The 23,465-nt window shown below is 47.8% G+C and overlaps 1 protein-coding gene across 1 annotated transcript; it reads left to right on the top strand.

The window, feature by feature from the left end:
* The first annotated feature begins 411 nt into the window (after nt 1-411).
* Nucleotides 412-22,397, top strand: Birc2 (baculoviral IAP repeat containing 2). The gene is made up of 9 exons (XM_040734778.1): nt 412-534; nt 1,775-3,504; nt 3,592-3,691; nt 11,356-11,434; nt 12,962-13,010; nt 18,354-18,593; nt 20,969-21,223; nt 21,448-21,489; nt 21,767-22,397. The coding sequence occupies exons 2-9, from the start codon at nt 2,691-2,693 to the stop codon at nt 21,958-21,960; spliced, it is 1,773 nt and encodes a 590-aa protein (XP_040590712.1). The 5' UTR covers nt 412-534; nt 1,775-2,690; the 3' UTR covers nt 21,961-22,397.
* Nucleotides 22,398-23,465: the final 1,068 nt, after the last annotated feature.

Raw genomic sequence — 23,465 nt, 5'->3', positions numbered from 1 at the left:
GCGGTGTGCACCAGACGAGCCCACTCATCGGTGTAAAGCCTATCTTACAAAGAAGAGCAAGTTACACACGCCCTCGGGCGTCCCGAGGCCAGCTTTCGGCGTGCGAGCCGCCCTGGCGGCGAAGCCACGTTGGCCACGGCGCCTGTCTCCAGGACCCGGGCGGCGGGAGAGCTTCCCGCGCCCCGAACAGCGGCTCACGGTCGCCGCCCGTCAGGCCGCCACCGCGACTTAAAACACCTGGCGGAAGGAGAGCGCCAGCTCGCCCGGACGGGCGTTCGCGAAGGCCCAGCCCCGGTCGGGTCCCGGGCAGCGAGGCCCGGATGTTCGGCTTCTAAAACGTGAACGCGCAAGCGCCGGCGCCAGGGCAATCTCGCGCGACTCACTTAGCGTCCCCCCCCCCCCCCGCGTATAGCGCGGTGGGCGCGCGCCGTGCGACGTCACCGCGCCCGCGCCGTGCAGCCGGCCCGGGGGCTTTCGGGAAGGCGGAGGATGAGCGGTCCGGTGAGGCCGCTTCCGGAGTCCTGCGGCCCCGCGGTGAGTGCGGCTCCGGGCGGGAGGCTGGGCGGGCGGGCGCCTTCGGCTCCCCGGAGAAGCCCCGTCCTCGAGGCCGCCCACCACCGCCCGCTTCCCAGCCCGCGGGCTGGCACTGGCTCCCCGGCTCCGCTTTGTTTACCTTCCGGAGTCAGCCCCGGTCCGAGGGCGTGCAGCGCGCGGCGCTCCCCCTGCCTCCGTCTCCCGGGCGCCGGGGTCGCCGGCCCGCACCGCCGCGCCCACCTCGCGGGGTTTCAGGCTCGCCGGCGGCGACGTCGCTTCCCTGCCTGGAGAGCGACCCCGGCTGGGACCGGGGAGCGCGGCTCTGCCCTTCCCGCCCGCGTCGCCCCCGGCCGGCGCCCGGAGAGAGAGAGAGGGAGGGAGGTCGAGCAGGCGCTGGCTGGACACGGGACCCCGAGCCGCGCCTGCCGTCGCCGCCTTCTGCCCGCGCTCTGCCCGCTCCCGTGCTTTTTGCTTCGGCATTGCTGCGGAATGGTTGTCCTTAACGGAATGCGTTCGCGACCTCTTCCCAGTTGAGTCCCGACCAGGCCAACGCTCATTGAGTTCCTCCTTTCTTCTTTCTTTAGCGATTGCGATGAGTAAACCCCAGGGTCCCTTACCTGTCAGGCAGAAAAGCCCTAAGCTGCAGACTGTCTCTCCACTACCCACGGGCGCCCATTGCCTCCGACCGAGTGCCCCATCAAAAAGTCCCTAAATCAGAAAATGAAAGGAGCAGCGGTGTGGTCCTAGCGCTCGAGAGGCGACACAAGAGAATTCCGACAAGTTTTAAAACCAGCTTGAGTTACATTAGCTTTTAGCCAGCCTAGGCTACAGAGTGAGACACTGTCCCTGCCAAAACAAACAAACAAACAACTGAAAAAAAAAGCCATGAAGTGTGGTACATTTTGTGTAACAATAAATAAACAGTAAATAAAATCAGAAATGTGAAATCGGGGACCAATTTTTCTTCCTTGATGGAAATGTCCATCTGTCTTCAAGTTTCTACTTTTTATAAATGTACAAAGCTCTGGGCTCTAAAGAAAGGCACAGTTAGTGCTCTGGGAAGTCTTTTGCAAGCGTGTATTTTGATTTAGACCTTTTCTAAGTAGACTGGGTGAGAAACTGCTTTAGTTAGGATGTATTGTCTAGAATGAGTAATTTTTTAGATATTAGTGAATAAATTGAACAGGTCATAATTGGTATGCAATTAGTTTTCTAAAAATAATCTTTTTTTCCCTTCCAGATTTACAGCACTGAAGAGTCTCCATTTCCTTCCGTGTTTCCCTAGAAATAAACTGAGTCATGGAAATCTGAAAATTTTTATAAAAAATGCAGTTTAAATACTATGGAGTGTACTTTTGTGTATGAATAGTTATATAAATATTGAGTTCTCAAAAAAGGCTAGTTAGTATGGTACATTTGTTAACAGGAATGCTGTGGTAAAACAGGCTTGTTAGATACTTGTGGTAACAGAAGAGAGCTATGTCTTCATAAAGTGCTTCATGCTTATAACAGACTTAGTGAAGCTAAGTGGACTTTTAAAAATGCAGTCTACTCAAGTTTATGGACAAAATACTGTCTGTTGACCAGATATATTAAAATAATAGACACAGGAAGGATTAAGGTTGTGACATATAAGATTTAACAGGTGAGATTAATAACAGTTTAAGCTTTAAGCAAAGGTCATTCACCACATATACTGTAGTCTTAATAGGTGTGTTAACTTCCCCAGAAGGTAACTGAGATTAGTATAAACCACTTTAGGAAATACTGTGATGATGAGCTGTGTGAAATTAGCTTTTAGGAAATGTGGCCATGTGGAAAGTTTACTTATTTGTATTTGGTAGACAGTAGAGTAGGTTTGGACCTTGTGTTAAAGTCCTTATAAGGGGAAAAAGCTTGCATTTAATTTTTCCAATATAGTCAGCACTTGACAGTATATCTTTATTTCATAACTTTTAACGAAGGTAAATTATGGTTAAATAGCTCTTGGGTTACCTAGAAGAGTTCATGTGATCCTAGAGTCGTGAGTGCTTAGTGTGAGGTTGTGAGAGGCTTCACAAGTACAGTTTAAGCTGTCAGATAGTCTCACCACTCATGCACAAAGCTCTCTCCCAAAGAGTTGTCCGAGGTGCCTGACACCAAAACCCACAAGTATAATGGAAAGCAGCCCAGCCCTGCCAGACTGGACAAGAGAGAGCAAAGAAAAAATGAAGTACGACTTTTCATGTGAGCTGTACCGCTTGTCCACGTTCTCGGCTTTCCCCGCTGGGGTTCCTGTCTCGGAAAGGAGCCTGGCTCGCGCTGGCTTCTACTACACGGGCGTCAACGACAAGGTCAAGTGCTTCTGCTGCGGCCTGATGCTGGACAACTGGAAGCAAGGCGACAGTCCCGTGGAGAAGCACAGACAGCTGTACCCCAGCTGCAGCTTTGCCCGCACCCTGCTCTCTGCTAGTCTGCAGTCCCCATCCAAGGACACAGCCCCTGTGAGAAGTGGGCTTACACATTCGTTACCTGTTCCCGAACGAGCTGGCGCTCACTCCAGCCTGTCCTCAAACCCTCTTAATTCCAGAGCAGTGGAAGACTTGTCATCCAGGACAAATCCCTGCAGCTATGCCATGGTTACTGAAGAGGCCAGGTTTCTTACCTACAGTGCGTGGCCATTAAGCTTCCTGTCCCCGGCCGAGCTGGCCAGAGCTGGCTTCTATTACATAGGACCTGGAGACAGGGTGGCCTGCTTTGCCTGCGGTGGGAAACTGAGCAACTGGGAGCCAAAGGATGATGCCATGTCAGAGCATCGGAGACATTTCCCCAACTGTCCATTTCTGGAAAGTTCTTCAGAAACACAGAGGTTTAGTGTATCAAATCTGAGCATGCAGACACACACTGCCCGAATGAGGACGTTTCTGTGCTGGCCGTCCAGTGTTCCTATCCAGCCTGAGCAGCTTGCAAGTGCTGGCTTTTACTATGTGGGTAAGATGGTAGCAGAGACTAAAGTTTTCTCTACTTTGTTTATGGGAATATACTTGAGTCAGTTTCTCATTTTTTTTTCTTGTTTAGATCGCAACGATGATGTCAAGTGCTTTTGTTGTGATGGTGGTTTGAGATGTTGGGAGTCTGGAGATGACCCCTGGGTAGAACATGCCAAATGGTTTCCAAGGTAATTGGTTCTTTGTTCATTTTTTGTTGAGACAGGGATTTTCTGTGTAGCCCTGGCTGTCCTGAAACTAGCTCAGGCTAGCCTGGAACTACCTGCCTCTGCCTCCTGAATGCTGGGGTTAAAGGCGTGTGCTACCACCGCCCAACTTGTTATGGTTCTGTTTTTTTCTTTTTTTAATATTTTATTTATTTATTGTATATACAGTCTTCTGCCTGCATGCCAGCGGAGGACACCAGATCTCATTTAAAGTGGTTGTGAGCCACCATATGGTTGCCAGGAATTGAACTCAGGACCTCTGGAAGAGCAGTCAGTGCTCTTAACCACTGAGCCATCTCTCCAGCCCTTGGTAATGGTTCTTACAAACTAATTATTATGTGGAGGATTGAACCCAGGGCCTCACATCTGGTAGGCAAGTGCTCTACCACTGAGGTATATCCCTAACCTCTTAATTTTTATTACTGCTTAAAATAATTTAGGAGCACAGTTGTTAGTGAAATAGAAATTGTGTATTTAACCAATTAGCTCTGTGAACTTGAGCAGCACTTCTAAAATAAATGGTCTGTTAGGAGTTTTTATTTATTATGATAAAATACACATAAAGTATAGCAATTTAGCCTTCTAAAATGTATTCTTGTGTAGCATAAAGTACATGTGTGCTGTTTTACAGTCATTCAGAACCTTTTCATCTTCTCAGACTGAAAGTCTGTATCCCACACACTTGCAAGCATACCCCTGGCAACCAGCCTTTTGCTGTGTCTGAATTTTTTACTTTGGTACCACACGTAACTGGAATCCTACAATGAAGAAAGTTTGGACTTGCACATGCCTTCCGTAATGATGAATCTGTTGGACCTCCTTCAGAAAATTACAGGGACCTTTGGTCATTTTTCTGTGATATATGATGAACAGGAATTTGGAAGTAGCAATATTTATAGTGGATCAATACATTGTATATGACCACAGGCCTTTAATCTCAGCACTTGAGTGGCAGAGGCATGCAATCTCAGGACAGTTGTAACTGTAGTTTTAGCTACAGTTATTTCTTTAATAGGACAGTTGTCACTGTAGTTGTAGCTACAGTTATTTCTTTAATAGGACAGTTGTCACTGTAGTTGTAGCTACAGTTATTTCTAACAAAGTCTTTAAAACAGGACAGTTGTAACTGTAGTTGTAGCTACAGTTATTTCTAACAATGTCTTTAATAGGACACTTGTAACTGTAGCTGTAATTACAGTTGTTTTTAGCTCTGTGCTGGGCTGGGATAGTACTGAAGATTGATTCTGGGCTTTGTACCTAGTAGATAGGCACTTTACCTGAGTCCCAGTGTTGGTTTTTTTTTTACGTTTATGATAGAGTTGAATGATTTACCCTCTACAGTGTAGAGAAGTCTGAAGATGATTATGTATTTGTCTTCACCTGTAAATTTCATACTTTCCTGTGCTCTGGAGAAATGCTCTTTATTCTTTCATTATAGCTTGTGTATCTATCTTGTTCTCTTGAAACTCACCACACTCCCTGAAGATGAATATTACTTGCTTATCTGACAGCAGTTTGTAAACACCTTTGTCTTCCTTTTTTTGAGGTGGTTCTTGGAAAATTATTGTGTTCCTTTGTTGTTACGGTTTTTGTTTTGTTTTCTAATTGCTTGTCACCCTGCTTCTTAGATTTTGTGGCTGCTGAGCAAAGACCTTTAACCGTGGATGGGGTGTGAGGGCTTGGGCTTGTCGGGTATGGCAGGCTCAGACTCCTTGGGAAGTGCAGTGTCATAGTCTCCATGGAGCTTCTGTTAGCTGAAGTCCCTGTCAGTGAAGGGCTACAAATTCTCAGTGTCTGGGCAGCATCAGAGCTATGATCTCTTCAGTCATGGGAAGCATCCTGGCCAGTGGGACCCCTGTTCACACCTGTTCTGGCTTGTGAGTGTTCTCACAGTGGTGGGGCCAGTAGCACTGGTGTCTGTCTTGATGACTGAGAGCCTGAAGAGCAGCCACAGAGCATCTGTGTGGGTGTGGAGCAAGCACTGACTGCTGCTGGGCTGTGCTGATGATGACACTCACCTTGAGCAGTGGGGGAGATGTGGGGCACAGGTGTGTGCAGGGGGGACACAGGTGTGTGCAGAGCAGGGGAGGGGAGGGGGCACAGGTGTGTGCAGAGCAGGGGGTCACAGGTGTGTGCAGAGCGGGGGTCACAGGTGTGTGCAGAGCAGAGGGGGCACAGGTGTGTGCAGAGCAGGGGGCACAGGTGTGTGCAGAGCAGGGGGCACAGGTGTGTGCAGAGCAGGGGGCACAGGTGTGTGCAGAGCAGGGGGCACAGGTGTGTGCAGAGCAGGGGGGCACAGGTGTGTGCAGAGCAGGGGGCACAGGTGTGTGCAGAGCAGGGGGTCACAGGTGTGCAGAGCAGGGGGCACAGGTGTGTGCAGAGCAGGGGGCACAGGTGTGTGCAGAGCAGAGGGGGCACAGGTGTGTGCAGAGCAGGGGGCACAGGTGTGTGCAGAGCAGGGGGCACAGGTGTGTGCAGAGGGGACACAGGTGTGTGCAGAGCAGGGGGGCACAGGTGTGTGCAGAGCAGGGGGGCACAGGTGTGTGCAGAGCAGGGAGGGGCACAGGTGTGTGCAGAGCAGAGGGGGACACAGGTGTGTGCAGAGGGGACACAGGTGTGTGCAGAGGGGACACAGGTGTGTGCAGAGGGGACACAGGTGTGTGCAGAGCAGGGGGACACAGGTGTGTGCAGAGGGGGACACAGGTGTGTGCAGAGCAGAGGGGACACAGGTGTGTGCAGAGCAGGGGGCACAGGTGTGTGCAGAGCAGAGGGGGCACAGGTGTGTGCAGAGCAGGGGACACAGGTGTGTGCAGAGGGGACACAGGTGTGGGCACAGGTGTGCAGAGCAGGGGACACAGGTGTGTGCAGAGCAGGGGGACACAGGTGTGTGCAGAGCAGGGGGCACAGGTGTGTGCAGAGGGGACACAGGTGTGTGCAGAGCAGGGGGCACAGGTGTGTGCAGAGCAGGGGGACACAGGTGTGTGCAGAGCAGAGGGGGCACAGGTGTGTGCAGAGCAGAGGGGGCACAGGTGTGTGCAGAGCAGAGGGGGGCACAGGTGTGTGCAGAGCAGAGGGGGACACAGGTGTGTGCAGAGCAGGGGGACACAGGTGTGTGCAGAGGGGACACAGGTGTGTGCAGAGCAGAGGGGGTCACAGGTGTGTGCAGAGCAGGGGGCACAGGTGTGTGCAGAGCAGGGGGACACAGGTGTGTGCAGAGCAGGGGGACACAGGTGTGTGCAGAGCGGGGGGGCACAGGTGTGTGCAGAGGGGACACAGGTGTGTGCAGAGCAGGGGGGCACAGGTGTGTGCAGAGCAGGGGGGGCACAGGTGTGTGCAGAGCAGGGGGGCACAGGTGTGTGCAGAGGGGACACAGGTGTGTGCAGAGCAGGGGGTCACAGGTGTGTGCAGAGCAGGGGGTCACAGGTGTGTGCAGAGCGGGGGGACACAGGTGTGTGCAGAGCAGGGGGTCACAGGTGTGTGCAGAGCGGGGGGACACAGGTGTGTGCAGAGCAGAGGGGGGCACAGGTGTGTGCAGAGCAGAGGGGGCACAGGTGTGTGCAGAGCAGAGGGGGTCACAGGTGTGTGCAGAGCGGGGGGGACACAGGTGTGTGCAGAGCAGAGGGGGGCACAGGTGTGTGCAGAGCAGAGGGGGCACAGGTGTGTGCAGAGCAGGGGGACACAGGTGTGTGCAGAGCAGAGGGGGCACAGGTGTGTGCAGAGGGGGCACAGGTGTGTGCAGAGGGGACACAGGTGTGTGCAGAGGGGACACAGGTGTGTGCAGAGCAGGGGGACACAGGTGTGTGCAGAGCAGGGGGGACACAGGTGTGTGCAGAGCAGGGGGGCACAGGTGTGTGCAGAGCAGGGGGACACAGGTGTGTGCAGAGCAGAGGGGGGCACAGGTGTGTGCAGAGGGGACACAGGTGTGTGCAGAGCAGGGGGGCACAGGTGTGTGCAGAGGGGACACAGGTGTGTGCAGAGCAGGGGGGCACAGGTGTGTGCAGAGCAGGGGGGCACAGGTGTGTGCAGAGCAGGGGGTCACAGGTGTGTGCAGAGCAGGGGGGACACAGGTGTGTGCAGAGCAGAGGGGGGCACAGGTGTGTGCAGAGGGGACACAGGTGTGTGCAGAGCAGCTGCAGGGCTGGGGCTTGAGGACAGGCTCTGACTGAAGGCTGTTCTGCAGCACCGTGCTACAGAACATGAACACAGTTTTTTGTTTTGTTTTGTTTTTTGAGACAGGGTTTCTCTGTGGCTTTGGAGGCTGTCCTGGAACTAGCTCTTGTAGACCAGGCTGGTCTCGAACTCACAGAGATCCGCCTGCCTCTGCCTCCCGAGTGCTGGGATTAAAGGCGTGCGCCACCACCACCCGCCCGGCTCTCGTGAGCTCCTTTCTGCCTCCAGGGTTCCTTAGTAGTAGCGGTGGGAACTGGCTGCCCCATGGGAGAGGAGGTTCTGAATTCAGTGCCAGCACACACCAGAGAGCATTGCTGTGACACTTCAGGAGGTCAGTGGTTGTCTCAAGGTTGTTGATGACTCAATGGCAAAGGTTCTGGGTTTTTCCCCAAAGCAGGCCCCTAGGAGCCATGGGGGTGTCTGCCTGCCAGACTGCTGATACAGGCACTCCTGAGCTCTGAGCCCACCTGTTTCCAGATGTCTCTGCTAAGCCTGTCCTGTCCCTGCTCTCTCCATCCTATCTGTTCCCTTCCATCCCTTCCCCTCCTCCCCTTCCCCCCTCTCGTGATCCTGTTGGTTGAGCTGTAACTCAGTCTTAGCATACTATTCAAACACCCCACCACTGTCACAGCCTCTGTTTTCATTTTCTGTTAGTTGGGTTATTGAACCTCCCTGGGCTGTGTGTTCCAAGGACAGCTGTCTTCTTTAGTTGTGGTTTGTTACAGACACAATCAGACAAGATCCTTTTACTTTGTCATCCTGCTGATAACATTCTTGAAACTCTCCTTTAATCTGCGGGTTATATTTGTTAATCCCACTGAGTGAGAGGAAAGACTGTGACCAAATTCTTTGGTCAAATTAAGCAAGCTTAATTTTCTGTCAGTCATGCTATCTCCCTAAAGTGGAGTTTGAGAAAATAGCGTTGGACTCAGGAGAACGTCAGATTTATATAGTCACCAAACTGTATGCCTACAGGTTTTAAAGGGTTGGAGGATTTCCAGGGGAATTTTATTTATGTAGGAACTTGGCTGAACATTTTAAAATATTTGGCAGAATATCTGATCTCATCAGGGTACATTCAAGGTGTGAGTCAACTCTATAGGGTGAGGAGCATGGCAAATTCCAGAAACAGGTTAAAGCACTTTGGTTACCTTGGATTTTGTAGCAAAAGTAATGAACTTGTTCTGACCTTATAAAAAATGTCAACCAGGCAGTGGTGACACACACCTTTATCCCAGCACTTGGGAGGCAGAGGCAGGCGGATCTCTGTGTGTTCGAAGCCACAGAGAAACCCTGTCTTGGAAAACCAAAAAAAAAAAAAAAAAAAAAAGCCTCCATCCTTAGTCCTTAGGATGGAGTCAGACTGCTCCATCAGTATTTTCTCTTGTCTTTAATTTTTATTTACGTGTCTGTGTATGTGTCTGCATGCACAGCGCATGAATGCCATAGGATGGCATAAGAGCCTGTGGGGCCGGGGTCGCCGGCACCTGAGAGCCCTTTCACATAGGTGCTGGGTATCCTGGAGAGCAGCAGGTGCTCCTAACTGCTGATCCATCTCCAGCCCACTTTTTCTTTAGCAGAGTCTCTTGAAGAACCGATGTCTTTAATTTTGATGATGACATTAATCAGTTTTATCTTTTATGGATTGTTTTTCTGTCCTTATCTAAAAGTTCTGTTTTGAATATTGAATCCTGTGGACTTCTGCATGCTAAGCAGAGACTCTGGATCTGATATAGCTATATTACCAGACTTGTTTATTTTGTTTTAATTTATTGTTACCATATTTATGTGTGTGTGTTAGTTAGGGTTACTATTTCTGTGATGAAACACCATGACCTTTAGAGAGGAAAAGGTTTATTTGGTTTTTGCTTCTATATCTTTGGTCTTCATCAAAGGAAGTCAGGACAGGAACTCAAACAGGATGGGAACCTGGAGGCAGGAGCTGATGCAGAGGCCATGACAGAGTGCTGCTTACTGGTTTGCTCCTCGTGGTTTGCTCAGCCTGCACTCTTATGGATCCCAGGGCCTCAGCCCAGCGTGGTCCCACCCACCGCCAACTGGGCCCTCCCCCATCAACCACTGTTTATAAAATGCCTCACAGCTGCATCTTTGGAGGCATTTTCTCAGCTGAGGTGCCTCCTCTCAGATGGCCTTGACTTTGTCAAGCTGATGGAAAACTAGCGCAGTGTGTGACTGCCTGTGGCTATGTGCACTCGAGTGTACGTGCCCAAGAAGGCCAGAAGCGTTGGGTCCCCGGAACTAGAATTGTAGAAGGTTTGAACTTCCTGCCATGCGTGCTGAGGACTGAACTCTCGCTCTCTGTAGGAGCCGCTGGTGCTCTGAGTGCTGAGCTGTCTCCGTCTTCCTTCCCAGCTTCTTATGTGAGGAGTGCTGGCAGGAGGAAGTGCCAAAGGACTTTTCTTTCGTGGAAGGACATGGCTCCTCTTCAGTTTATTTTTGCACGAGCATGGGCAGAGGTCAAGAGTTTTTGTCTTTGTGCTTTTAAAAGAAATTTTCTTTTCTTTTTTTTTTTTTTTGTTTTTTTGAGACAGGGTTTCTCTGTATTGTTTTGGAGGCTGTCGGTCCAGCCCGGCCTCGAACTCACATATCCACCTGCCTTTGCCTCCCGAGTGCTGGGATTAAAGGCGTGTGCCACCAACGCCCGGCAAAAGAAATTTTCTTATGGACATCTAGTTGTTTAATGTTTGTTCAAAAAGGAGTTGGGTGGCAGTAATGTTATGTGAGCTTCTTTTGAGAAGCTTTAGTAGTGTACATATTTGAGAAGCACTGCTACAAAATGTGGGGATAAAGTACTTGATTGCGTGTTTCCTGGAGGGAGTGTGCTGGGTTGTGTTTCAAGATAGGAGAGTGAACTCTGGAGCAGGATTGACAGTTACTGTATTGTGAACAGTGAAAATTTCATAGATAATGAATAATAGTTTTTGAAATAGTGTTAATCATGAAAAAAATAATGTCTAACATTATTTTTCATAAGCCAGCTTTTTCCCCTTTTTTAAAAAGATTTATTTATATTTATTATGTATACAGTGTTCTGCCTGCATGTATGCCCACAGACCAGAAGAGGCACCAGATCTCATTACAGATGGTTCAGAGCCACCATGTGGTTGCTGGAAATTGAACTCAGGACCTCTGGAAGAACAGCCAGTGCTCTTAACCTCTGAGCCATCTCTTCAGCCCGCTTTTTCCCTTTCTAAGTCAGAATTTTTCCCTTTGTTGTGTGTAAAGAGGAGACAGAAAAATAATGGAATGCGCCAGCGCAGTAAGAGTGTGTGCTGGTGTGTGACAGTTCGGGCTCTCTTAGATGTAAATGCCTACGGGGTTGTGATGTAAATGTTTGCTGTGGCTATAATCAAGTAGATTTGAAAGTTACTTCTAGAATAACCAGCTTATTTTTGACACAAAAAATAATTTAGAATCGTTTTTGTTTCATGTTTTAGGTGTGAGTTCTTGATACGGATGAAGGGGCAGGAGTTTGTTGATGAAATTCAAGCTAGATATCCTCATCTTCTTGAACAGGTAAACTCATTCTTCAAATTAACCCGAGAGTTGGGGAGGTGACTGTTTGGTAAAGTACCTACTGGGCAGTATGAGGTCCTGAGTTCAGATCCCAGCCCTGTGTACAAAGCCGGGTGTGGCAGCATGCATCAGTAAACTTAGGTGTTGGAGATGAGAATCCCTGGAGCTCTCTGGCCAGGTGATGTAAGCATTCAGTGAGTTCCAGGTTGAACGAGACAGAGACCCTGTATTAGAAATAAGGTCTGGAGCTGCTAAGAAACACATCTGTGTCTGCCTTTGTCTCCCACATGTGTGCACGTGTGGTTGCTCACACCCATGGTAACAGGTACATGCACTCTCCCCATATACAAAGTGTAGCATTGGGCTATGCCATGTAATAGTGATTATAGAAACCTTAGAGTGATATTTATATCTGTTTCATTCTATTTACAAATTTTTTGGGACAAAATTGGGGTTTATTAACAAATTCTTTTTTGTTTGTTTGTTTGTTTTTGTTTTTGTTTTTGAAGACAGGGTTTCTCTGTATGGTTTTGGAGGCTGTCCTGGAACTCACTCTGTAGACCAGGCTGGCCTCAAACTCACAGAGATCCTCCTGCCTCTGCCTCCCGAGTGCTGGGATTAAAGGCGTGCACCACCAACGCCCGGCTATTAACAAATTCTTATAGTGATTTTAAGTGCTATAGTTAAGAAAAAAATGTGCTTAGGAAGATATAAAGAAATGTGCTTGCACACCCGAGGTTGTGAGTGTGTGCTTACACACCCAAGGATGTGAGTGTGTGCTTACACACCCGAGGATGAGTGTGTGCTTACACACCCGAGGATGTGAGTGTGTGCTTAGAAGAGCTGCGGAGTTCAAGTCACATGTCATGTAGCTATGATAATGGCATCCTTGATAGTTTTTTTGCTAGCTTGCTATTCAGGCTTCTTTTTAAATTTGTTATTTACTTTTGAAACTTTGAAAAATCTTATATCCTACCAGTGTACAGAATTTTTTCTTAAAAACAAAAACACAATGGGGTTGAAGAGTTGTTACCTTCTAAGAGTTACCCAAATGAAACATTGCTTTCCAAATGGAATGAGGAGCCACGGTTGCGTCTTTCTTTCTCTTAAATGGAAGACACACGAACTCTAACTTGAATGTCGATGAAGTATAAGCATAGTTGTATGATATTTATGGTAAGATAAGACCAAGTGTACTTAGGCGTTATTTGTTTCAGAGGTTTGAGATGTGCAGCTGAGGCAGGCCTTGAACTCCTCGTCTCCACACCTAAGTGCTGAGCTACACCTGGGTTACAGTGACGGGTCCGAATCACCCAGTTTCCAAAAGGGCGTGTGCATTTACTTCAGCTAACGGTTGCTGTTTGCTCGGGTGTGGCGGCTCACCCTGTCATCCCAGTGCTTGGAAAGCTGAGGCAAGAGGCTTGTCATGAGTTCTAGGCCAGCCTACAGCAAGGCAAATCCCTGACTGTGCTCTGTGGACTGTGTGAGGTTTCTGATTTTCCTGTCAAGTGTTCTCTTATTTCATAGCTGTTGTCCACTTCAGACACCCCAGGAGAAGAAAATGGCGACCCTCCAAGTAAGTAGGGAAACATTTAAAATACAGCTGTGAGTTTTTATAAGAATGTTAGGAATGAAGTTTATTAGAGGAAGCTATATGGGAAACTCTGGGCTGTTCACTAGAAAATGCGTCTACTAAGATTTGTGACATTTTAAATATTCTAAGACATTTATTGGTCTTTAAAGTGCTGACATTTCATATGAGGCAACAAGACACACACAGAAAAGAAGTAGCCTGAAGTCGTGTCAAATGAAAGCTTTCCCTCCAGGAGGAAAGGCTGCTTCCCAGTGTTAGAGAAGGCGGGTCACAGTTGGGTTACGATGGACAGGTGTTGGAGAAGTCGGATCACAGTTGACTTACGATGGACAGGGTTAGAGAAGGCGGGTCACAGTTGACTTATGATGGACAGGTGTTAGAGAAGGCAGGTCACAGTTGACTTATGATGGACAGGTGTTGGAAAAGGCGGGTCACAGTTGACTTACGATGGACAGGTGTTAGAGAAGGCGGGTCACAGTTGACTTACGATGGACAGGGTTGGAGAAGGCGGGTCACAGTTGACTTACGATGGACAGGTGTTAGAGAAGGCGGGTCACAGTTGACTTACGATGGACAGGTGTTAGAGAAGGCAGGTCACAGTTGACTTACAATGGACAGGGTTAGAGGCCAAGTTGACTGTACGATGGACAGGTGTTGAAAGGCGGTCACAGTTGACTTACGATGGACAGGGTTAGAGAAGGCGGGTCACAGTTGACTTACGATGGACAGGTGTTAGAGAAGGCGGGTCACAGTTGACTTACGATGGACAGGGTTAGAGAAGGCGGGTCACAGTTGACTTATGATGGACAGGTGTTGGAGAAGGCAGGTCACAGTTGACTTACGATGGACAGGTGTTGGAGAAGGCGGGTCACAGTTGACTTACGATGGACTGGTGTTAGAGAAGGCGGGTCACAGTTGACTTACGATGGACAGGTGTTAGAGAAGGAGGGTCACAGTTGGGTTACGATGGACAGGTGTTAGAGAAGGCGGGTCACAGTTGACTTACGATGGACAGGTGTTGGAGAAGGCGGGTCAACAGTTGACTTACGATGGACAGGTGTTAGAGAAGGAGGGTCACAGTTGACTTACGATGGACAGGTGTTGGAGAAGGCGGGTCACAGTTGACTTACGATGGACAGGGTTAGAGAAGGCGGGTCACAGTTGACTTACGATGGACAGGGTTAGAGAAGGCGGGTCACAGTTGACTTATGATGGACAGGTGTTGGAGAAGGCGGGTCACAGTTGACTTACGATGGACAGGTGTTGGAGAAGGCGGGTCACAGTTGACTTACGATGGACAGGTGTTAGAGAAGGCGGGTCACAGTTGACTTACGATGTACAGGGTTGGAGAAGGCGGGTCACAGTTGACTTACGATGGACAGGGTTGGAGAAGGCGGGTCACAGTTGACTTATGATGGACAGGTGTTAGGTGGAAAGGCAGGGACAAGTCAGGGTGTAGGGGCTCTGGACTGGAGCTGAATTTTAACCGTATCTTATGTATGTGATCTCCATGTATTATGATCCCCAAGATGGCTGAAATAGCTGTCACTTGATGTGCTAATCACATCCGAAGGGGAGTGCTGGCTTTGGCATACCATTTAAGAGAGGCCTTGGCAGCTTTGTGGCTAGAACAGAGAAGGAGGACCAAGACATAGAAAAGTCATAGAAACCATGGCTCGGTCATGGAAAGCGTGACTGCAGTGCGTAGGGGACTTGGTCAGGAAAGGAAGGCGTACCTAAGTGAAGCAGTGGGCAGTGGGCAGCTGTTTTTATTCAGGGTTTATTTAGGCTGGTGCTGAGGCTAGGACCCAGGGCCTTGCTACACGGTGCCACGCCGCTCTGTACTACACTACACCATGCCACGTACACCGCACCTCACCACACTGCCATGCTGCACCGTGGTACATTCCATCCTAAGATTTACATCTCACCTGCCCGTCTCCAGAATGACGGTTTTAATTTACAAAATCATAGAGAATGTGTGAGACCGTGTACATGTGCGTGTGGTGCATGTTTGGGCTTGCCTGTGCCACAGTGCACATGTGAGATCACAAGATCCCCAGGCAGTTTTCAGGAGTTGGTTCTCTGAGCTTTATGAGTTCTGGATCATTCTGGCTTGCCTGGCAGGCGCGTCCCTCAGCCATCCCGACAACACTCTACTCTTCCCACAGTTTCCTGGTTCATGTCCTTCACTGGGATGCTGCGGGATGTTTTACTCATCTGGCTTTTCTGAGGGGCCTGCCACCCAGCTCCCAAATACGTCATACGCAGAGGCTTGTGCCTCGCCTTGGCTTTGTTTCTTGCCAGCTTTTCTTAAATTATCCAACTACCTTTTGCTTTTGGGCTCTTTCCTTTTCTTACTTCCGGATATCTTCAAATGTTATTCTGTGGCTGTGTGATTGCCCCCTCTGCCCCAAAGAGTAAAAGAGAAAAACGTCACACAACAAAGAAAATAGAAGAATGAAAAGAGAACTCTTGTTTTCTCTTCAAAGCCACTTTTCTCTGTTCTTTGTTTATTTATTTCCCCTTTATTCACTCATTTTTGATACAGGGCCCAAACTGGCTTTGAACTTTGGATCCTCTGGCCTCAGCCTCTGAGTGCTCTAGTACAGGATGTCATCAAACTTGGCTTCATCCTCTGGATTATGTCCCCTGCTGCTAATTTAAAAACGTTGTCATGGTCACCAGAAACTGCTGTATTAGCAGATCTCCTACTCACCTGACCGCTGGCATTTGATAGAGTTGAATGCTGCCTTTGGAAGTGTGTTGTGCAGTACTCTTGGCTGCCCTAAACTGGAGATCCATAGGGCTTCCATCTTCCCAGTGCTAGGGTGACAAAGGCACTCCAGCACACGGGCTTTTGTCCTCAGCATACTCTTGGTGACTTCCCTGATGTCATTCTTTTGGGGTTTCCTGTTGTTCCGTTGATTCTGAGCAGTTTCCTTTGCTAGCTCTTTTCTTTGTTTGGTTCTGAGATAAGGTTTCTCTGTATAACAGAGGCCAGGCAGGCCACAAACTCGGAGATCCGCCTGCCTCTGCCTCCCGAGTGGCTGGGATTAAGTGTGCGTCACCACCACTTCTTTATATTTTTGAGTGAAGTGTTGTCTATGCTCGTCGGGTGGGTGCTAGGCTGCAATGTCCAGTTACCTGCTTAAGTTTCAAGTGCGTTCATTTCTGGCTTAAGTAGCCGTTTCAGTGAATAGGCCAAGCACGAGCTTCCTCTGATTTCTCCGAGGCTATGCCCTCACCCTCCCCACTTCAGTTCATAGCGGCCAGCCCCAGACCCAGCTGGACCTTCACACAGTGTGCACACACTCAGTGTCTGTCATCTTCACAGTGCACACACTCACTGTCCACCGCTGCCAGCCTTCTCCATGCTCTGTGATTATCCTTCCAGCTCCCCAGTCCGTGTCTGCAGCACTCCAGTCACCTAGGGAGTTCCCTGTGCTCAGTGCAGTCCTCGTGTATTCTGGCAGTCTTATGGTGAGGTAGACAAGCAGTCCTCACAAAGCGGTATGCCATTGCCTGCGGTCTGCCCGTCTACTGCCGTCTTCATTTCTTGACCATGCTGCCGTCTTCATTTCTTGACCATGCTAGTTCTAGTCCTGCTTAAGGCTGTTGTGCTTGTGTTCTCTCTCAGACAGTCCTGTCACTTACTTTATCACTTCAGCTGTAGGGTTTTATTTCATCACTCCTTTCTTATTTTCTGGAGGAGGTGTCCAGTCGGCTGGCTTGGCCACTTGGGACATGCTTTTGAGGAGGTAGCTCTGCACGTTTGGCATTGGCTGTTTGTGTGTTTGTTGCAGCAGTCTCCAGCAGAGGGCAGGACAGTGTCTTGGAAAGGCCCAGCTCTAATGGCACAGAGCTTGCACTGCCCTTAGCAGAAAAGCTTCCCAGACCCTCCCGACTCCCCCTCTCGTCACCTTACATTTCCAGCCTCATAACCGCTCCGGTCAGGCTCCCGTTACTTTGCTTATTTAGCTGTGTTTTCGTGCTGTCTTTGTGGGTCCCCTCCTTGTTCTTCCTGCCCACTTACGTACTGTTTAGACTTTATTTGTGATTTAACTCTGGTACATCTCCGTTGGTGTGAATGCCACCCAAGTGCTTAGTGTGCACTTAGCAAAAGCTCGCCACTCTGCGCAAGGCCCAGCCCTACACCCAACCCTTTACAGGGGAAGGGGCAGGTGCTTGCATGATTGTTAGAAATGGAATTTCAGCATGCCAGACAGGTCCTCTGCCTAGGCCACACCCCATTCCTTAGTTTTTTTATGTTCTTTTTACTGTGCTATCAACCAAATGCGAGAAAGCATTGTACTGAGGAGCTGTACCGCGTGTTCACACCGTGTCCCACTCTTGTGTCTGTCCATTTTGTTTTGTGAGGGGAGCTTGTTACATCTCGTTTCTGAGTGTCAGGAAAGGACCAGACGCTATGTCTGTGTGGGCATACGTCTAGATTCTTAATGGACTTCACAGTTTCCTTGATTCCCTGCCTGGAGGGTATTTCTATACACACACACACACACACACACACACACACACACACACACACACACACACACACACACACACACACACAGAGACACACACAGAGACACAGACAGGGTTACTTATTTCAGGAGTCATCCTGTGGGTTTTATGAATTGATAGGCTTGAGCAGAAAACATGTATACCATGAGCCATCTTGCCTGCTTGATTTTTGAAAAATTAAAAAAATACATATGTTATTGTGTATGTGTGGGTGCACATGCCACAGCATGTGTTAAGAGGACAGCTTTCAGGTCTGGAGAGATGGCTCGGTGATTCAGAGCACTTGGCTGCTCTTCCAGAGAACCCAGGTACAGTTCCCAGCATCCACATGGCAGCTCACAACTGTTTGTGGCTCCAGTTTCTGACACTCTTACATAGACATACATACAGGCAAAACACCAATACACATAAAAATAAACCTTAGTGTTTTAAAGAGGAAACTTTTGGGAGTGGTTCTGTCCTCCTACCTTGTGGGCCCTGTGAGTTGAACTTAAGGCTTTCGGGCTTGGCAGCAAGTGCCACCCAGCCATCTCACCACTTGGGGACATTCTTAGCAGTGCAGATTGCTGGGAGATTGTTTTCATTACGTGCGCCTAGATGCATGCGTGTAGGAAGTAGTTTTTAAATGCATAGTACACTAATTGTACTCTCATTTAACTATTATCAAGTTAAAATGTTATTGAAGTTAATTTTATTTAATTGGTGCCTATCAGGATATGAGATTAGAGGTGCTACAGTCATTATTTTCCATAGTTTTAACTTGGTGGAGTTTAATATTAGCAATTTGTCTGCAAACAGTTGTGCACTTCGGACCTGATGAAAGTTCAGAAGATGTGGTCATGATGAACACGCCTGTGGTTAAAGCGGCTTTGGAAATGGGCTTCAGTAGGAGCCTGGTAAGACAGACAGTTCAGCGTCAGATCCTGGCCACTGGCGAGAGCTACAGGACGGTCAGCGACCTCGTGTCAGCACTTCTTGATGCTGAGAGTGAAAGGAGAGAGGAGGAGGAGGAGAGACAGACTGAAGAAACCGCGTCAGGTATTGCAGTGCTGTGCCTACACGGTGTCCCAGTTACATGCTCCATGCCAGCCTCCTTGACCACACCCATGCAGTGCTGGAGACATCCTTCTTCCCCAGGGTTTCTAAATTGTCAAGCTCAGGCCGGCTTCAAATTCGGTCTCTAAGTAGTCCTGTCCTTGAACTACCCTGAGCTTCTGGTGCCCGATGCCAGAGTGCTGGCATTGCATATATATGCTGCCATACCCAGATTTACAATAACCCTTTTTTCTTGAGCTATATTGCATTTCTTCTTTCTACATAGCTAAAGTTTAAAAAGCATGATTTAAGGGGCTGGAGAGATGTCTCAGTGGCTAAGAGCTATTGCTGTCCTTGCAAAGAGCCTGAGTTTGGTTCCCATCATCTGCTTGGAATCTAGTGTCCTAAACCCTAGTTCCAGGGTATCTGACACCCACCTGTGACCTTTGCACACACCTGCTGCACACGCATACACTCAGCTCCATACAGGTACACATACAAGATTTAAAGCTGATTCAGAGCTGCTTGTGGTGGAACATTCCTAGACGGAGGCAGGAGCATGCTGAGTTCAGGGTCAGCTTAGGCGACACAGCAAGAGCCTCTTTTTCAAACATTGAAATATGTCTACTTCTTAAATACAGTTCTTCAAATCTGGGTTCTAATATGGTATTTTATTAGTAGGTATTTACTTGTTAGGTTATCCTTATACCAAAAAGTCAACTTAAGATGACATCCTGGCCATGATCCTTTGTCCAACACAGAGACAATATAAATGATTTTGATATTTGTGTAATTTGTTTTTACATCTTAGCCTCCCAGAACATGTCTTCTGAGTTGCTACATTTTCAACAACTATTTCATATGTTTAACCATGTCAGCAGCAGAGGTAAATAATGTGAAGGTGCTAGTTGTTCCCAAGGATCAGCTGGGAACACAGGGTTCAAAGACACAATCAGAGCTGGCAGACGCCTGCAAGACGGCTTAGTGGGAAAGGCTGCTTGCTGTCCCCGCTGACAGCCGGAGACAGGACGGGGAGAGAACCAGCTCCTACGGGGTGTCCTCTGACTGCTGTAGGCCTGCCATGATACTTGTGTACACACACACACTCCCCACACACACACCCCCCACACACACACACTCCCCCCCACACACAATACAAAAAACCTTAAAGAGTTATCAGAGAAGTAAAGGTGTATGTATAATGTAAATTGGGGTATTAGGTTAGAAAACACTTTTGTCCTCAAGTAAAGGTAGAAAAAGTTCAGGCCAATGAGGCACTTGCTACCAAGCCTGATGGCTGAGTATGATGCCCAGGACCCACATGGTGGCACCCCCACCCCCAAGGTAGAAAATGTTCTTGTTTTTTAAAGGACTAGTTCAAGACAGCATTATTGTATGACCATATAACAAAATGTTTAGAATTCTAACGTGTGGATTGAGACAGATTTGCATTAAGTCCTGGCCTGTTTTGGTTAGTAGGTAGGCAGCTCATTCTAGTCAGCTTCAGGTCTCTTACCTCTGAAGTGGGGTACTCTGTTAGGAGCAAGCTGGATTCAGTTTTCAAGCTGCACTATAATTTTAGATACAAGATGCACCAGGTGTTATGCTAAGTGGCTGTGTCCATTTTATTGGACTCTGTAAGGAAGGTGCTGTGGTTCCTACTTCAGATTGGCAGCTGAGGTGTGAAGGGGCTGCATTTGCTGCCTTTGAGCCAGCAAAGTCCATCTGTCGCTTCAGCTCTTGAGTGCTGTGTTCATAGGTGGTGTGAGTCTCAGTGGACATCAGCACTGTGTAAACCAGGCTCGGGACTTCATGCCTGGAATCCCAGCACATAGAAGGGACGCAGAGCCTGGATACAGAAGGTCCTGTCTAAGGAAATAACCAGACTCAGCTAGGTTAGGACTGATTTGGCAACTCATTTTGTGACCTTGGACAAGCCACTCATGCTGTTCTGAGGCTCCCTCTCTGGAAGATAGGTGGCTTATGTAATTAACATTGTGAATGACAATTTGTGTACCTGTGCTTATGACCAGTAAAGAGATACAATACAGAAGAAATAAATTACTTTTTAACTCCATTGTGGGGAAAGAGAAAGAAAAAGGGCCCATGTTTTACCACTCTCTCTAAAGATTTCTGATGTTCTCAACAATTGGAAGACGTGGGTCCAGTTCATCAGCGTTTAGACTTGAGAGTGTTTGTGCTGTGTGAGACATGTGAATTTAATCTGGAAGTTTACGATGGCAGTATGCTGGTGCAGACAAGTCATTTTCCTTCTCCTTCAAGCTCGGGTTAGGCCTAATTTGTGCATAGGGTTCATTGGGTATACTTGGGGCCTTTGACATTTAATGGAAGTTTTTCTTGCTTGTTTTTAACTGAAGGTGACTTGTCATTAATACGGAAGAATAGAATGGCCCTCTTTCAGCAGTTGACATGTGTCCTTCCTCTCCTGGACAGTCTTCTTGAGGCCAGTGTGATTACTAAACAGGAACATGATATTATTAGACAGAAAACACAGACACCCTTACAAGCAAGAGAGCTGATTGACACTGTTTTAGTCAAAGGAAATGCTGCAGCCAACATCTTCAAAAACTGTCTGAAGGAAATCGACTCCACATTATATGAAGACTTATTTGGTGAGTTTGTTAGGAAAATTATTTAGATACCCATAGGGTTTTGTTCATATCTGTTGAGCAAGTAGAATAAATCCAGTTAAACTGTAATCTTTACATTTTACCTGTTCCAAAAATAATGGTGTATTTTACTGCCTAGGTAGTATTCTTTGTAATATATAGCAAAAATCTGTATAAAAACAGTAGTTTAAAAAAGAGAATGATTTTTGTATGATTTCCTTTTTCAGTGGAAAAGAATATGAAGTATATTCCAACAGAAGATGTTTCAGGTAAAGTACAGTTAGTACTCAACAGTATTTCTAGTACTTTTTAGAAGCTGCATTTTACTAACGCTCTTTTTTTTTTTTAAAGATTTATTTATTATACATACAGTATTCTGCCTACATGTATGTCTGTAGGCCCAAAGAGGGCACCAGATCTCATTATAGGTGGCTGTGAGCCACCATGTGGTTGCTGGGAATTGAACTCAGGACCTTTGGAAGAGCAGTCAGTGCTCTTAACCTCTGAGCCATCTCTCCAGCCCACTAACGCTCTTTTTTGTCTTAGGCTTGTCACTGGAAGAGCAGTTGCGGAGATTGCAAGAAGAACGAACTTGCAAAGTGTGTATGGACAGAGAGGTTTCTGTTGTGTTCATTCCTTGTGGTCATCTGGTAGTCTGTCAGGAGTGTGCCCCTTCCTTGAGAAAGTGCCCCATCTGCCGGGGTACAATCAAGGGGACTGTGCGCACATTTCTCTCATAAGTGAAGAGTGGCTTTAAAGTATTGTTGGACACCAGAAGTCGTCTGCACAAATAGTGGATTACTGATTCAACCAATACATTCATGTTTGCTCTTCAGAATTAATGATCTTGCTTCGTGAAAGGTAGTGCTGTGTATTGACTCTTGATCTGTTTGCTTGGAAGGGAACGTCTGTGCCGATGAGCTAAGGGAGTATGTGTGTATAAGAATAGGAGTGGCAGTGCTGTGGCTTGCTGTGTCATTCACGAGTTACTGGATTTGGAGGTGGTGTGGAGCTCAGAAGTTCTGGAAAGCAGTAGTCCTGGCACTCAGCAGTTAGGGTGCCCCATGCTTCTTGGTGCTTTTCCTTTCTGGAAAATAAGGATTTTTCTGTTACTTGGTAAATAGGATTCCCCAGGTTGTGAGAAACATATTAATAAAGTGTTTTTTAAAGGCTTGCATCATCACAGTCTGTTTTCTCCTTGATTTAAAAGTAATTTTCATAAGACTCATTTGCTCTTAGGCTAAAAAAATGAATTCATAAAACAAATTATTAAAGTGTTTCTAATAATGTGATTCACAAGAATTCCTTTAGCTAACAAACTGTGTATGCTTTGCAAATAAAGCATTGGGTGAAGACTTCACCATCAAAAACTCAGATAACTCTACATGACAATTTACAAGACACAGTGTGCTTGCCTGTATGTGGGTGTTGATGAGATTGCGGGCTAGGACACAGGCAGTGATAAATAGTGCCTTCTTTGTGAACCAAATCATATATGGCCTGTCGTAGATGTAGATATGGTAGACTTGTGAAGATTTGAGATGTATTTAAAAAAAAGAAAACAAGCTGGGCATGGTGGTGCATGCTTTTAGTACCAGCACAGGAGGCAGAGGTAGGTAGATCTCTATGAGTTCGAGGCCAGCCTGGTCTACAAAGAGAGTTTGCAGGATAGCCAGTCTTACACAGAGAAACCCTGTCTAGAAAAACCAAACAGCATGATGGCACACACCTTCAGGCTCAGCCAAGGCAGGTGGGTTCTGTGGTTGTTGGTTTTTGACAACAAATTTAGACATCTGGGAAGATGGAATATTTTGCTTAAGATTGGCTTGTAGGCATGTCTGTGGGGCATTTTCTTGATTAGTGATTGATGTGGGAGGGCCAAGCCCATTGTAGGTAGTGCCACCCCTAGGCAGGTGGTCCTGGATAGTACAAGAACGAAAGCCAGTAAACAGTACACCTCCATGGCCTCTGCTTCATTGCAGCCCAGCGGAACTCTTAGACCTTTACATTCATTCAGGAGGCACAGGTGGTTGATCTGAGGGCACCTGGACATGCTTGATGGTCTTTGTGTCTCCAGATCCGTGGCCACTGTCGGGTCGTCCTGTAACAACGGCTAATTGATAGGAGTTTTAATGAGTTATTGGGAGAGGAGATTGATGAGCAGGGTGTAATTAGTAGAAAGAAACAGGAGAGCTCAGGTCAGCTTGAGGAGAGGGAGAAGGGTCAGGAAGGAAAACGTGGGGTT

Source organism: Mesocricetus auratus, unplaced genomic scaffold (assembly GCF_017639785.1).
Source record: "Mesocricetus auratus isolate SY011 unplaced genomic scaffold, BCM_Maur_2.0 Super-Scaffold_100040, whole genome shotgun sequence".
NCBI classification, from domain to species: Eukaryota; Metazoa; Chordata; class Mammalia; order Rodentia; family Cricetidae; genus Mesocricetus; species Mesocricetus auratus.
The sequence above is the reverse complement of the archived record's forward strand: the minus strand, read 5'-3'. Positions and strand labels throughout refer to the sequence as shown.

Excerpts from the sequence above, each read along its gene's own strand:
- Birc2 (XM_040734778.1), top strand. The coding sequence starts at position 2,691 with ATGGAAAGCAGCCCAGCCCTGCCAGACTGGACAAGAGAGAGCAAAGAA. Across the intron at positions 11,435-12,961 it reads ATCCTCATCTTCTTGAACAG|CTGTTGTCCACTTCAGACAC; the intron begins GTAAACTCATTC and ends CTTATTTCATAG. Across the intron at positions 13,011-18,353 it reads AGAAAATGGCGACCCTCCAA|TTGTGCACTTCGGACCTGAT; the intron begins GTAAGTAGGGAA and ends GTCTGCAAACAG.